The following is a 16149-nucleotide window of genomic DNA, read 5'->3' as shown; positions in this document are numbered from 1 at the left end:
ATAGCATCTTTTCTAGTGCTATATTTACGCTAGCGATCAGCGTAGTGTATTAGTACGAACCTTCTTTTTTTCGAACCTAACTCGCGAATAAAAGTATTCATTAAAATTTTCACTTATTGCTATAATCACGATATGTAGCAGCGGAAGTTTCATAACATCTGTTCTCTACTTTATTTTTGGCAACTATTTGTGATTTTCACCCAACTGAATAGCTATCTGTTGAGGCTTCGGAAAAAACCATCGGAACAATTGTCTGGACTGTAACGCTACTCCACGTGACATAACCAACATACGTTACCTTAAAGTCGGCTTTTACTCGGAAAAACGTGATCGACTTTTAATTTCGAAAGTTAAAGTTTTATAGGGCTACATAAGAGGCTTGCAGTAATTTTCGTCAGTAAATGATCAAATAGGTTTGGGGTAATTTTTGATAGACTAAACGTAGTAGTTTTTGGTGTAATTTTTGTGCCCAAATTTCACAAAACAAACTGCATCATAGTTATTCTGCCGAAATTTTAAGCAACGATTGTCCTCATCACTTTTTGTCTAAGCTTGAAACTTGAAACTCGTTTTTTTTTCAAAATTGGTCAAGTTTCTTTTTCATTTTATCCGGATTTGCATTTTTGGACTTAGTTTTTTTCGTTTGTGTTGCATCGCAAGCTGTGTAAAACACCTACGGTACAAAAAAAAACAAATTCTAGTTCTGTTTAATCGAAAAACCCAAAACGAAAAGCCTTATTGGTCAATGCAGCGGACAATGTGTAACTAAAAAAAATGACAGCACAAATTCTTCGACGCATGAATATTGCTGCCCAATCCGGTTTGATCGAAGTTTTTGAAATTTCAATCAAAAATTTCTTTAATTTGAGATAAGTAAAACACTTGGAATTTAAAAGGCTCTGGGTAATTTATTTTTCAATTTTGTAACGACTGCGAAAGATTTTTTAACAGCAAGCTGACGGTTGAATTGATCTCAGACTGATTCCAGTTGATTTTTTTTCGGTATGTGTTGTAATCGTTCGGCGAACAAAGACAGGCAAGAACAATGATCGATTCGTACGGTTTCCGTATTGGCCGTCGACCACTTCAATCTGAACTCCTTAAAAACAACTAATAGCAATCATTCTCCTTAAAAAACAACTAATAGCAATCATTGCGCAAATTGCATTCAATATCCAAAGCCAACTTGTCTAAATTTAACGTTTTCTTTAGTTTTTTCTTCAAGTTTTGTTAGCTGGAATTTGAACTAAACTGATTTTATACCATAAAATTAATCGCTATCAAAAGTAATTATTTTGTATCTAAGCTACTTTGCCTTATATCTTGATAGATGACAGGCAGGTTTTTTGTGAACTGATTGTGTGCTTTCCGGTCCTGTTAGCTTTCCGGCTGTTCTTCTGCACTTATAACCAACCAGTGATGCTATAAAAGCCACAATCTTATAGTAGCCATCGTAGAATAGCAAGCATAGCATATATATGCGTAATGTCAAGAAAAACAGGTCAGAAAATTTTTGTATAAAAGCGAAAATCATCTGTTATGTATTCTTACTGTTACCGTTAAGCTAGTTGTTCCGATCATTGAAAATGGGGAGAAACTATGTATTCGCGTGTGCTTGACTTTTCTTCTTTTCATTTTCTACACGAAATTAGGTACCACAAAAAATCAGTGGACTGGGTTGAGTGATATATCAGATTAGAGCCCTTTCAGTCGTGATTCGGATAACACAATGAAATTTCCCAATATCGAGAAAAACCGGTTTGAAATTTTTTGTCTTATTTGGAGCAAACAAAGCCAGAGAGCAGATTTACAACAGCTGAATTATGCCTAATCAGCTGTACTTAAGACCTAGTTTTACGCAAGAAAACTAGTAAAATATTTTTCTACGTCAGGTCTTTTCATCACAACAAGCAGAAAAAATTTCACTAATTTGAAGAAAAAAACTAAACCTCAGTTTTCTAAAGACTAAGATCGGAAAACTCTGTGTCATATCACATTTTTAGTCATGTTTGAGTGATATATATTTTTTGTCATGAGTGATGTATCATATTTTTAGTCTAAACTCGAGCAAATAATGCGAGTTTGCAATATTACAATATCTTGTTTTGCTTGAATTGATCCGTTAAAGCTTATTTTTAGCGCCAGAGGTTTTTCAACGCTTCAGTTTTTGTTCAGATCTTTTGATCGCATCACACAAACAAAATGAACTCAACTAGAAAAAAAAAACTATGCTCGGAACATTTTTAGACTATGGTCGGAACACTCTGTGCTAGTTGCACAATAACCGGCTATACTTGTTGAAAATTACAAAGTCATTTAAACCTTTGTCTTCAATTATAGCGTTGTTTCCACAACACATTCAGCAAGAATTAGAAGTTTCAAACAAAAGTTGACTTTTTGAAACTTCCCGTTGAATGCTTCCGTTGAAATTTCATGAATATTTTATGCTCAACAATTTTTTGCCGAATTAAAGAAGATTGGAAATAGTAACAATTTTCAAGTTTTTTGGAAAAACAAAAAATAAAGAAAATTGAAATCAATCACGTGTTTTCGCTTTCTTAATTGGAGAGCTCAATTTGCCTTCATTTAAGCAAACGAAATAAATTCAACCTAAAAAATAAACCCAGAGGCGACGTTATACTACGCATGCACAAGCAAAATTATGACTGCTACTGGGAAAAACTGGCAATTTTCAAACTCTTGTAACTTTACAAAAAAAATTCACAGTTGAAATAAGCTTCCTTCAACCAATTTGGAACGATTTTTTTGACGGATTATATTTTTTTTACGCGTTAATAGGGCAAAATTCATCGCGCGTTAATTGTCCAAAATGGCAAGTTTTAAACTCCCATAACTTCGCAAAAAATGATCACAAGTGAAATATCCTACCAAATTCAAGCTCCATGGCTAGTTAAAAAGGCAATAGTTGTTTGGAGAAAACAGCACCCGGAGCACAAATATTCCGTTACTTTCGTTACGAAAGTCGCAACAATAATAGTCTGTGTTAATATCCTTAGCATTGACTGTACTTAATAGCTTGTCATTGATCAAAATGAACACTTTCAAAATGAACACATTTTATTGCAACAATATTTGCGTCGCATCATTATTACGTTATAAAAAAGATAGTTTATACTATAACACAAGCATTGCTTGCGTAATCATAAGCCATACGTAAAGATCAAACTTCGGTAATCGAAAAAACCCGAATTAAGAAAAAATTAAAACAACCAATAAAAGTTTCTTCGCTACGATTGCTGACACTCTTGTTTGACCATTCTGTGTTACTTGCTCAGCAACCATCTGTAAGTTTCTAAAAATTACTTTCAGTTTCGGTCTAATGTGAACTTAATGACTAAGCGTAGTTTTTTTTATCGTTTTGACGTGACAAGCTAAGCTTACTCTCAGATTAACCTATTTAAATAAATCAATAGAGTTGTTAAAGATAACAAAAAGCACTTTTCAAGTAAAATTTTCCAAGTTTCGACAATCAAAGAACACATTCATCACATTATTAATGATGTCTTTTCGCTTCAGCTCCTTTTGTAATCGAAGATCATAATTTGCAACCTTGCAACCTTTTGTCCCCCCTTTGTAGTAATTTGAGGTATCCTTTATTTCTATTTTTGGTAATGGACCCTAATATTTTTAAGAGCGCTTTCGGTTTTTTCCAAAAAGTGCCTAAAAACGCCTTTTTTGGCATGTGTTTTCAAAATTTTGCCTGCTGGGCAAAAAAAAATGGGCAAAAAGGCTTTTTAAGTGCTTTAGGAGCGCTCGGAAATCATTTTGGTAAAAAAAAGGTCGACGAAATTTTCGAAATTGTTTTCAAAATCAAACCCCCTTCCCCCGAGAAAATCCTAAACTGCCTCTTTTCTCTGACACTCAAATACTTGTGGAGCATTGGATATGGGTAGCACGATTTTTTGAAAAAAAGATAAACTAAACTTTTATTTCAGAGGATGCGAAGCGGGTCTTTGCCATTATAGTCCCCTCCCAGTAAATTATAGCACACATAATAGTCAAATAACAGTGTACGGTCGATATTTTGATTCTTACTAGTCATGGGGAGGGGGAAGGAATAATGATGAAGACCCTTCGAAGCCAATTTGAGAAAGCAACAAACTCTTTAAGAGAGCGAACTAATAAAATACAAAACATAGTCACCAAATCATCATGCAAAATACTACAAACAAAACAGATAAATATTTCATAACTTATAAACTATATGATAACTTACGAACAAGAGCCATTTACAATCTAATGCTATGTCCATAAACGTGGAAATAATGGACTCAAAATTGGACCAACTTCAGAATCTATTGATGCCTGGAATTAAATGTTGGCAAAAAAAATTATTCAGATGGTCGCTTCTAACAGGACATGGTTAGCACTTGACACCATGGTAGATTTAAGGCGGTACATATTTGCTGTTCTCAGAACACTTTCGACTGTTTCAATTCTTCATCCCACATTTTATGTGTAAAAGTATTGCAACAATTATCTACTCTAATTCTATCTAAAATTGGCAGAACAAGATTGGTTTGAGATTTAAAAAAGTCGCCAGGAGCCATAAGAGGGCATGAGAATAAGCTGGAAAATGATCCCCCTATAGACGATTGAGGACGAGAGAAAGAAATGGTTTGAATTGCTCACAATTTTAACAGGCTCTTTGTTACCACTGCGCTTCGAACAAGCAAGCTGGTCAGACTATAATACAATAATGCACTGTTTGGTAATAGTTCAATGGATAACTGCACGCAAGATGCTAATAGCAGAATAAGCAGCCAATCAGAATAGCACTTTCATAGTATAATTCAGTATTAGTTCAGTTCAGATGCCTCTTCTCGGCCGAGAGAGTGAACAGAATAGAAATAGAGAGAGAGAGAGAGAGAGAGGGGGGGGGGGGGGGGGGGGGGTGCAGTGTTTGCATATGAGGGCAGATTCAGTTCAGTTCAACTCAGTCCATTGCACAATCTGTCTCTTTCTTCAATGTCTCATATCTTTCTGTTCTCTTCCGTTCTGTTATATTCTATGGCTCATCTTCTGCCCTTCTCTGTGCTCCTTGTATGTCATATCTGTGTCTCTTCTCTCTCTCTCTCTCTTTTACTCTCATACTGCACTGTGTGGCCGCCTGTTCTATCAAGTGTTGTGGTGTTCCAATGTAATGGCCTGTGTTGTGTCTCTGTTCCATGTGTGTCATGTCTTGGCTTGTTGTATGGCCCTGTAGATGCTGTCCAGCAGTAGTTTGCAGTCCCCAGAGGCACTGCTCTCCCCCACCGCCATACTCTCCACTACTGCACACACTCTCCCACTACTAGTAGTCCCCCCTCCCCTCTCTCCACCACTGCTGCCACCTAAACACACTTCATGTAAGGCCACCTATAGAATTCCATCCCCCCCCCCCCTTATATATTTGTACGCATCGACAACGAAGGGGAGAAACGAAGTAACGAAAATTAAAAAAAAAACAAGCAAACCCTAGCAAAACAAGGACGGCCGTGTCTTTTTTTTTATTATTGTTATCATCAGAGCGGCATATGGAATTTTTTCTTATTTTTAAAGACAGTTTTGTAGGGGTTTTGGTATCAGGAGGACTTTGGCGTTAAGGACTATTTAATAACGTATTCAGTGCAATTAACATATCCATCACCACCGATTTTGCTCGACAGACTTAAAAAAATGTTTGAACGATCAAATCAAAGACTTTATTCACTCGAGTCTCTCCGAAGAGCTATTCGTATGAAATAAACACGCCTGAATCCTTAGTTGCTTTTGACTTTGTGGTCGAAACAAAAACTATGCCTATCGCACTATAAAACAAAACTATTCAGGGCCACGCAAAATGTCACTTCCAATTTCGAATATTTGGGCTGCTTAATTTGAACAGGAGAAGAATATGGCCCCTGACAAGTTCACCAAAAAGAAGTTCGTTTAAATTTGTGAATACCAACCAAAACTCTTCTGGCTGAGCCTGTGTTGTTGTTGTTGTTTTCGCTTGTTACTGGACAGCAGACCACGGGGCACTGGGAATGTCTGGCAACTCACACTTCGCACTCCCCTTCCAGCTCCACTGCCAGTTCCCCCTCCCCCTCCCCCTCCCCCTACTCTCCTACTGCTGCCATCCATTCTATTATTGCAATAGTGACCAGTGTCGTCTGTCATGGAACACTCTCTCATCCCAATGCTACTTTCTACCTCCATCTCCACTATGAGGTCTATCAACTCACTGATCGACACTCCCAATGAACAACCACTCTGACCCTGGCAGGAACAGAAGGAGTTGGAAGCACGAGATGACGATGATGACTCGCAATTAAAGCTGTTCACACAATCTGGTCCAGTTTGATGCAACTGCACACATGTATTATCTTCTCCTCTATTTTCTGATCCCTCTTCTGGTGGCGATTCCCTTTTAGTGCTTGTGATACCATTACAACAGGCATCACGAGGACTAGTAGTAGTTTCAGAACATGGATTCCAACTTTGACTTGTGGTACTGTTGTTGATTGTGTTTTGTTTGCACTGATAATGTTCAACTCTATTGCACTTGCTGTCCGATTGTTGGTTTGGTCGACTCAACTCAATGCCACCAATTGAAGCTAAGAACTGCTGCTGGTTGTTTCCGTTTGTTCTAACAAGGGGACTCGTTAAAATCATTGTGGGACTCTTCTTTGTCTTGTTGTTCATGCAAGTGTATCGACTACTGCTGGCATCTGCTGTGAGTTGTAGTTGTCTGAAGTGGTTGTCACCACTTTTTACATCTTCTCCAGTGTCACCAACTGCTGTTGTTGTTGTGGTTGTTGGAGGGCGACTATTGCAACAGAAGTGACAACATTGGCAGCATTCCCGCAGTCTCTTCTGCAGAAGACTCAGAGGAGACTCTCTTTCACTTGTTTCTCTCATCTCTCTCTCCTTCCCAAATGTCTCCTCCTCCTCTTCTTCAGTTCTCTTCCCACTCTCTTCTCTGTTCTTCTTCTTCTTCTTGCTGTTGTTCACTCTGTGCAGCAGTCGATTGTGAGTGTGCTCCTGTCGTTGTTGTTGTTCATGCATTATGATGAAGTTGTTCACAATCTGTGTCACTCTCTCCCCCACCTCTGCACGTGACTCTGCCGCCCACACTCTACCATACAGCTCATCCTACACCACACAACACAACACATCACAAAAAGAAACAAGGATAGCCGGTTAGGTTACTGACCAATAAGCACAGAATGCTCCGACCATAGTCTTACAAAAAAGGTTTTTTTTCTGGAATGGAAAACTAGAACATAGGCATATTTAACATTCACAAAAAATATGCAAATTAGAAACCAGTTGTTATAGAAAAATGCCTAAAAAATGAAAACAAAAAAAAATTGTCTTGCAGATTTTTTTTGAATTTTGAAAGAAATTTTGGAAAGTTTTTGATTTCCAAAATTGCGCAAGAAGCTCCAACAACTAACTCAACTTGAATAAAACCAAGTTTTCACGGCTAAAATTAAGCAAAAATATGGTATTGTTAGTGTAAGCCTGCTCGCGCACCTTATTCGCTCGAAATTAGACTAAAATTCAAAAATTTCACGCGGGTTTTTCTTGAAGCTGAGAAAATTTTTCAAAACTTTTAAATGTAGTTCGAAACAGGACTAAAAAGGCTTGAATACGATATGTCACTCGACACATTCGGATTATTAATTGTGGTGAGTGTACCTGAATTTGACAAAAAAAACACCCGAATACAAAGTTGCTATCCATTTTCATAGTCGGAACAACAAGTCAGTTCAGTGTGCTAAAATGTCATACGGTCCTTTTCTCCGATCAATTAGCACATGTACTGATGCGTATCATCAATTTAACACTCAAAAAAGAAAATCGATGTCTGAAATTTTCAAAACAGTTTTATGGCAAACAACACTTGGATCTACTAAAGAATTGCCACCCCTATAAATAAAAGCAGTACGTTAGCACTAGAGCGCTCAATTAATAATTCGAATTTCGCTGCATTCTGATTGGTCGATAATTCGGTTAACTTAAACATTGCTCTTTTTCAACTGTCAGTTGGCTATGAACGCAAGGAAACTGAAAAAAAAAACATCGACTTGTTTTTTCAAAAATCGTCAACTTGAATTTCGAATAAACAACTAGATGTCCTTAAAGCTGTTTGAATTTGTAGAACAATTTATGATGGACACTTTTTTTTATTAAACCTAACCCAATTTGAGAAAACTGGATCAATAGGTAAAACTTTTATTTCGCTGGGAAATCTGATAATTAATTTCCATTTTCGAAATTAGAAGTCGATCGCGTTTTTCGTGACCTTTACAATTATGTTGTTCGATAGTGGAGCTTGCCCTTATTTTAACAATAGAAATGCACTGGACTGAAAAACATATCATAATTCAAACCGCGAAAGATTAAAATTGAGCGTAAACAAATTTTAAGACTTTCCGGGAAAAAAATCAGCAAGACCTATATAAGAGTCTTCACTACGTTCATAATGATTAACTAATTAAAAGTTACCCCACTTTATTAAAGGGGTAACTGTTAAGTAGATCCAAACACATTTTGATAGAATTAGCCTGTTAAACAAATTTCGATCAATCGGTACTTAATTCGTTCCACCAAAAATTGTTAACAATAAATCCACTTTCAGCCTTAGGGCTAGCGTTTTAGCCATTTCCGCTTTTTTTGAGTGGATAACCAAACACTCTAAATACCAAATAAACACACACAGGCTGCAGTTTTGCAAACACGAAGGAGAAAGTGGCAAAAAATCAGAAGCTTTAAAATGCACAAAACTCTGCATGTAATAATTTATAATAAAATAAACTAAAGACAACCACACTAACACCCGATTTTGCGTGAAAACAAAAAAAAAGAAAACACACCCGAATACAAAGTTCCTCCCCATTTTCAATAGTCGGTAAAACAAGACAATTCAATAGTTTGCTAAACGGCGCAATCCTAAGCCGAATTATCATAATTTAAAAAAAAAATGAAAAAAAAAAAGAAATGAAAAAATTCAAAATCGGAATTTTACAAATTACAAAGCAACTATCAACTATAGCATTAACTATTTAAATTTTAAAAAAGTTCTTTGGAAGTTCGGCTGCTAAAGTTTACCAAATAATAACTATAGCTAACTGACATTTGGAAAAGAGTAATGAACGCTAGTAAACAGAAAAAACACTGACTTTGTTGAAAAAATCGCAACTTTTGAATTTCAAAAAAATGCCCTCAAACAAATAAAATTGTCATTCCTCAGGAAATCTAAATAGAAATTTCCACTTTCGAAACTAGAAATTACTCTAATTTTTTCGCGCCATTTCTACGTTCGTATTTAGAGAGTGCTATTTGCGTAACTTTCAGCTGATGAATTTCAATTGAACTCAAAAAGTGCATATATACTTAAGTGCATTATTACGTATGAATGCACATCTGTAGTTATTAGAGCATTTCAGACTTTTTCCAGAAAAAAAAAACAAAAAAAAATCACTAAGATCTATACAAGAGTCTTTGCTACATTCCTTACTCTTAAAAACTGCGTTCGAATAAAAAAAAAACGGAAAATGAGCTGATGGTTATTAGGACGAAAACCACGAATCTGAAAACACTCCACCTTTTTTCACAAAGATTATTTTGAAAAAAAATATATATTTACAATCTAAAATGAACTAATAGATAGTTTATTTCAAAATCTTCAGCTGCAGTCACTTGAAAGTAAATGCACATTTGTAAGAAAAGTCTAGTCCCCGATTACAAGTACACTTGCTCTCGCAAGTGAAATTAAAAACCAACTTCAAAGCTTTTATTCAAGTTCCAGTAAAAACGGCTTCATGGCATTTTCAGCTGAAATTTTCCTTCTTTAAATCTTGAAACAAATTAAAAGTGACGACCGCCGCTTGTTCACGTATTTGTTTGAGCTGCGTTCAAACTGTTTGATCGATTTGAATTTTGTGATAAATTTTGGACGGGCACGTAAGTTTACGTTTTTCAATAGTAAATCTCATCACAAAATACGTTCTTTTTGAAGCTTCAACATACGTTTTGATTCTTTCTACGCAAACTACTAGTCAATCTTTGTCGGAGAATTTGATTATTATTACAAGCTGAATGATCTTTCATCAAAAAGCCATCGTACGAGGCTTTCAAGTAAAGAAACAAAGTAATAAAGAAGTTCGTTCAACTTTCGTTTCATTATGAACTTTGTTTTCATAGTATTGAGTCTACCATTCACTAGAAAAAAAAACAGAAAAACATGTGAAAAACGAAAAACATAATAAATTGCAACGAAAAAAACTGTTTCCCAATTTAACCTAAGCTTCGCTTGTAGAAAATGAGTATGAAAAGAGAGTTTAAGAAGTCAAAAGAGCATGAGGGTAGTGACCATATAGATCAGAGGGTTTTGAAGCGACCGAATTGCACATAGAATTAATCATACAGCCAGATTAGTGATAGGAGTAAGTGGACTCACTTGAGCAGTGGATAGTGAGTGGAGATCGTGCTCCAATCTGTCCACTTGTGTCTGCAATTGTCTCTTCTCCCACTCCACTCTCTTCACTCGCACCCCTCCACACACATTACCCCCACACACCACCCTACAACAACACACTAATACAGGGGAGGAGATTTAGGGGGGGGGGGGGGGTGGCTTCCCTCAGCGATTCGACCCCCTGCCGACCCAAAGGGTTCCCCCTTTGGTACTATTTCATGACATAATTTTGGCTAACCGACTTTAAAAAGGCTCTAAAGACGCCTTCGACGCCAATATACACCAATTTTAACAGGGAGCGCGCGTGGAAGAAACGCATTTTTTTGGTTAAAACAACCCTTAAATGCCTAAAAACGCTTTTTTATGCCTTTTTTGAAAACCCACCTCTCGAGAAAATCCTGGATCTGCCCCGTTAATAAATATATACTACTACATAGAGGCGATACCACTTGCCATACAACACATACATAAAAAAACATCAGTCGAATAAAAATTATTTATGTTGAACAAAACTAGTTGAACCAAACTTTTCGTATGTCTACATAAAAAAAAAGAAATAGGGGATCAGCGAAAGCTGGAGGTATGTGTTTGATACTCAATGATTTTGCGATATTGATGCGGCACGAAAAAGATGATTTCAAAAATTGGACTTCGCTCAAAACTTCAGTTGTTACTCTACTAAATTAAGTGACAAGTGATTATTTTGAGATAATCAATTTTCCCAGGAAGATAACATTGCTGTTAGAAATTATTAAGGAACCGCCGCCTCTGCTGGAACCATTATCGCAACCAATTCTTTCAATTGAACTTTTCATCTCAGATTTGCTAGTGTAATTTAAAGCAAATTCAAAAAGCTTCTAAAAAATACGGTAAAAAGTTCTAAAAAACGGTCAAAAGGAGTACCAAAAACCATGACTTTTCCTGAAAAGAACAGGTTGTGGCCGCTCAAGCACAGAAGATTTCTAAAACCGGGATTTTTGATAGAAGACAACCTGAGAATTGTCACGGTATTTTTCGCGCAAAGTAAAACAGTTTGCAAAAACTGTCAAAGTTTCAAAACTTCGTCTTGTTTGAAAGCCAAAAGTTTTTTTTAAACAAACAAGGTATAGTCAGTTATAAAGGCTATAAATATAAAATCTCAGATTTGGGAGTGTAGTTTTTGAGCAATGTCAAAAACTTGAACAGAACGGTCAAAAAAATGAAAATTTTGACTTTTCCGAGGGCCAAAACTTTTAGTGTCACAAAATTTAGGAAAAAATCGCATGAGCTTCCCACAACATTTCTTTGAATTGAACCCAAATTCTCAAATATGGCAGGGGAGTTTTCGAGAATATTCAAAAACTTAAAAAATGGTCAAATATCAGAAGATTGACGTTTCTGAGGGCCATAAGTTTTGGTGTCAGAAAAATTTGAGAGTACTCGCATAAGCAAATGAGCTTCCCACAACTCGTCTTTGAACTGAACCCAAAATCACAAATACGGCAGGTTAGTTTTCGAGAATATTCAAAAAAATTAAAAAATGGTCAGAAATCAAAAATTTACTATTCCGAGGTCCATTACCTTATATGTAAAAAATGTTGGGTGAGCAGGTGAGCATTTCAAAAGAATTGTAATGGCCCTTCTTATTCAGGTGAGCATTTCAAAACAATTGTAATGTCCCTTCTTATTTTAATGGCAATTCTAATGATTGAAACCAAAAACTCAACTTTTTTGAGAGGGGTAGTTGTCGAGAAAACGAATAATGTGAGTCAAATATTACCCCATAGACTTTTTCGAAGGCTGTAGACAAAGTGGTAAAGTAAAAAGAGACTCAAGGGGAATAAACAGGCCGACAGGGGAGTACGCTGTCTTTTTCAATTAAAACTCCTTTTTGAAAATCAGTATAAATTTCTGAGAAAAACGAACATTAGATCATTGAGCGGATAAAAAATAGGCCGAAATAATTTGAACCGAAGAACTTTTTTAGGCGAAACAAACAAAAACAAAAAAGGAAATACGAAGTCAAGGTAAGTTAAATTAAAAATTGTAGGAGTAAATCAAACACTAAAAGCAACATTAAAATAATCACAAGGCAAAAAAAAAACTATTTCAAGATGTGACAAATAAGCCGACAACAGATAAGCAGACAAATAATTGGCCGACAATTTTAATTGAAACAGAAAATTTCCCGTTTAAAAAACTGGTTCTGCTCAGATTCAAACCCAGAACCTTTTCATTCCCAGGCACAACCGTTACCTCCAGGCTAGGTCGGCCGGGAACGCTAGAAGTTTGAATTCATAATGAGCCAAGATACAAATGATTACAGTGATTCTGTTAAACAAGTTAACCCGAAAAAAAACCTCGATTCCGGTTTGATAACGCTGGCTAAACGCAAGAATAATTACTCTAAACAACAATCAACACAACTGTATTCTATCTATGAGTTGATCGCTTGCTTATCTCTTTTTTTTTCAAAACGAATGTGTTCACAACATGTTAGTTTGTTCGCCGTGCCAAGTTTCATTGCATTATGATAAGGTTTATATTCTTTTTCAAAACTGAATTTCGGACTTGCGTGGGGGGAGTTCGATGAGCGGAAAAACAGATGCTTTCTTCCATTCTGTTTTTGCGGTGACCACTTGGTCAATTTGTCGTTGCCCCCAAAAAACGCCACAATATTAGAACTTTTGCCTAAGAAAGGCCTTCCTATCACCACCTCCACTTCTGATTTTAACATCACACACAGGCGCTCTTTTCCAGTAGCCCCTTAATTAACATTTTACAGCGAGCGATGAATCTTTTACCCATCATAGCAAACAGCTTTCATTCTACGGCAAACAAAAAAGAGCCTTGTGACAAAAAAAGCTTCGCTTAACAAAATAAAACATAGCCAACATACAGTTGGAAAGAGTCAATGAGCATAAACTGTCTTAAATTATTAATTTTCGAATGCCATAGCACATGCAAAAGCCGTAAAAGTGCCGCCAAAAGTGGCACCAACCTTTGCGACTTAGGTAGAGTAGTTTTCAATGCAAAAAAAAACCCACAACGGTCACGAAAATAATCAAATTTGACTTTTCCGACGAAAAAGTTTTTTCTGAGAAAATTTAAGACCATATCCGCTTATGTAGGTGCTCTTACCAAACTCCATTTTTTCAATTCAAAACAAACTCTGAGCTTTGGGAGAGTAATTTTCGAGAAAAGTCGAAAAGTTTCAAAAAAACTGCCAAAACATCAAAAAATTGAAATTTCCGTAGTGTTTAGTGTAAAAAATTTGGTTATAGCCGCTTATGCAGGGTGGCTTCTCACAACCCTACAATTTGAATGAAATCAAAAACCCAAATTCGGGAGAGGAGTTTTCGAGAAGAGTCAAAAGTTTGGAAAAACGTTCAAATAATTTCAAAAAAAACTGTTGAGGCTCGTAACTTTTTGTGTAAAAAAATTTGGGCGTAGCCTCTCATGCAGGCGGGTTGCAAGTCATAAAAAGTATATGGCCATGGTTGTGATTCGAACCTGTACCTGTTGGATGAGAGAGAGACTGCTGGAAAGAGGGCCGATCCCCCTTGGCCACCTCCAGAAGCAGCCAGTTGGTCCACACTGTGTGTTCTCCGCATCACCCCCTCCTCTATCTCGAGTGCCCCCCTCCACTCAGCTCCGTCCCCCCCACTCCCCATCCTGCCTCTTCGCAGACCAATCCTGGAAGTCAAAAAGGAAGAGATATACGAACAAAACGAATTCAACATCATTCCATGCACCATCACTATGTACATATTTGCTCACTAATAATTAACCGGATTAGACACTACCTAATGCCATAACTTTATTTATGGAATCATAAGGCTGATATCATCATTTAACATGCACCACTAACATAATATGTTATCGTTAACCGAAATCGTTAAACAAATGTGATTGTATCCACTCCCCCCCCCCCCCCCCCCTTCACACTTGATCCAATTTGTTCAGACAAATGTTTGACAACAAAAAGTAAGAATGACAATTATGCGACAGTAAAGCAAACACAACCGAAACAAGGCACTCAATTAGCAGAAAAGGATGAGCTTAAAGTTCAACCAGTATTGATTACAACGGTTAGCTTACTTTTGCTTCAATTTAGAGAACAAAAAAGCACCTGTCCCAATTCGTTATTCGCTTAATTGCTCCCCAAAATCAAAATGCTTTTGACTTGTTTGTTTTGCTCATTGTTAAATTCAGTGTTCAGAGCATTCAATGTTCTGTCTGTGTTAATTGGTTGAAAAGAGAGAGGCGAACCTGTCTGCCCTCTCTCTCTCCTTGTGTTTGTGCAGCTGGTGTTGGAGAGAGACACAAGTGGCCTGCAGCTGTTCCCACTGCACATGCAACTCCTCACTCTCCCGCCTCTCCATCTCCAACTGGCGCCTCAGTCCCTCCTTCTCACGCTCCAACTAAACAACACACAATACAATACAAATCAACAACTCAAAACAATTAAAACACACAAAACACTTCTTCAATTCCACAAAACCACTTTCTAGTTTCCCGATGAAATATTAATCGCTTGCATCAAAGATGGCGCACGTGCATACTGAAGCATTAATAGTGGGCCATGTAGAAGCTGAGTTATCTATTGTGCGCTGAACTGGTGCAGTTTGCAGTCAATGTTGGATTACTTTTATTTAAAACGAATAACCCTTTAAGGCTTCCCAGTATCGTTTTATAACGAAGTTAAGTATCGGGCGCATGTTCCTGTCCTTCCTTGTGGCAGCGGCGATGAATTGTACTTTTCTCCTATACAGCGGCGTGTCTTCTTCGACTTCAGTGTTGGTTTCCTGATTCAAGATCGCGACTATCTCTTCCCTGATCATCTCATGGCTTGCTTCAAGTTGTGCTTCCTGTTGTCTGCTGATTGTATTTCTTGTCATTGTTGGTGGTTCTTTGTTCGGAAGTGGCCCCTCCTGCCTCAATTGTGTTGGGTCCACGCGGCTCACGCAGTATTCGTAAACTTCGTGCACTTCTATTGACAACTCGGTCTGTGTGATCGTTTCTCGGATCACATTGGGCCATTCTGTTTGTGTTGTTATTGAGGTCGTCAGTTTTTCTGTTTGTGAGGTACATTCAAGTATTACCTTTTCTGCGTCTAGTTTATTAGAGTCTGCTTTTCAGTTGTGCGGTGTCGTCACTGAAAACGGTTTTCGGGAAGAATGTTTACTTTTTGGATGAGCAAGTTAACAGTTCTCTTGCGTCCTTGACCTCTGATTGTGGGGATGCTGTTGTCCTGTTGGTGTCTGTACTTGGTATCCTTTTTTCGTATGTGTTAGTCGTGGTCCTCCTACGATGCCAGCGCTTGGGAGTATCGCCAATTTAACTGGATTTTGCGACATGTATTCTATTAGGCCCATTTTGTTTCCCGCCGAAAATGTAATGTCTAAGGTGACTAATCGGTCGATCTATCTTGTTAGCCTACTCTGACTAATTTTTGATCTTTCGCTTGCCTTTAATGCAGTGATTAAAGCTAGATGGTCTGTGATGACGATAGCATTTTTTCCAAGTAAGATTTAAAATATTCTACCCCCAGCAATTTGAGTTCGTTTACCGAGTATTATAACAAAACACAATTTTAAAAACCGTGATTGCTGGACACACTTCCCTGGTGTGTTGCTCGTGTGTCGCCCCTAGGCTGAAATTTGATGCGTCACCAACGCCGCGGGTTTCTAGGTTTTGGT

At 37.2% G+C, this 16149-nt stretch overlaps 1 protein-coding gene across 3 annotated transcripts in view; it reads right to left on the bottom strand.

Annotated features, from left to right (window-relative positions):
- Positions 1-5017: 5017 nt before the first annotated feature.
- LOC134855180 (uncharacterized) overlaps positions 5018-16149 on the bottom strand; it is a 92045-nt gene continuing 80913 nt past the window's right edge. For 2 of the 3 annotated variants that reach the window (XM_063871608.1, XM_063871609.1), the window contains exons 5-9: positions 14720-14871; positions 13961-14143; positions 10451-10574; positions 5952-7137; positions 5018-5354 (exon numbers count right to left, since the gene is read on the bottom strand). In XM_063871608.1, the coding sequence (XP_063727678.1) occupies positions 5197-5354; positions 5952-7137; positions 10451-10574; positions 13961-14143; positions 14720-14871 (1803 nt within the window). In that variant the 3' untranslated portion in view covers positions 5018-5196. The remainder of the gene's footprint in view (positions 5355-5951; positions 7138-10450; positions 10575-13960; positions 14144-14719; positions 14872-16149) is intronic. The other variant, XM_063871610.1, reaches the window with a different exon arrangement.

Source organism: Symsagittifera roscoffensis, chromosome 10 (assembly GCF_963678635.1).
Source record: "Symsagittifera roscoffensis chromosome 10, txSymRosc1.1, whole genome shotgun sequence".
Lineage (NCBI taxonomy): Eukaryota > Metazoa > Xenacoelomorpha > Acoela > Convolutidae > Symsagittifera > Symsagittifera roscoffensis.
This window is presented reverse-complemented; position numbering and strand designations above follow the sequence as displayed.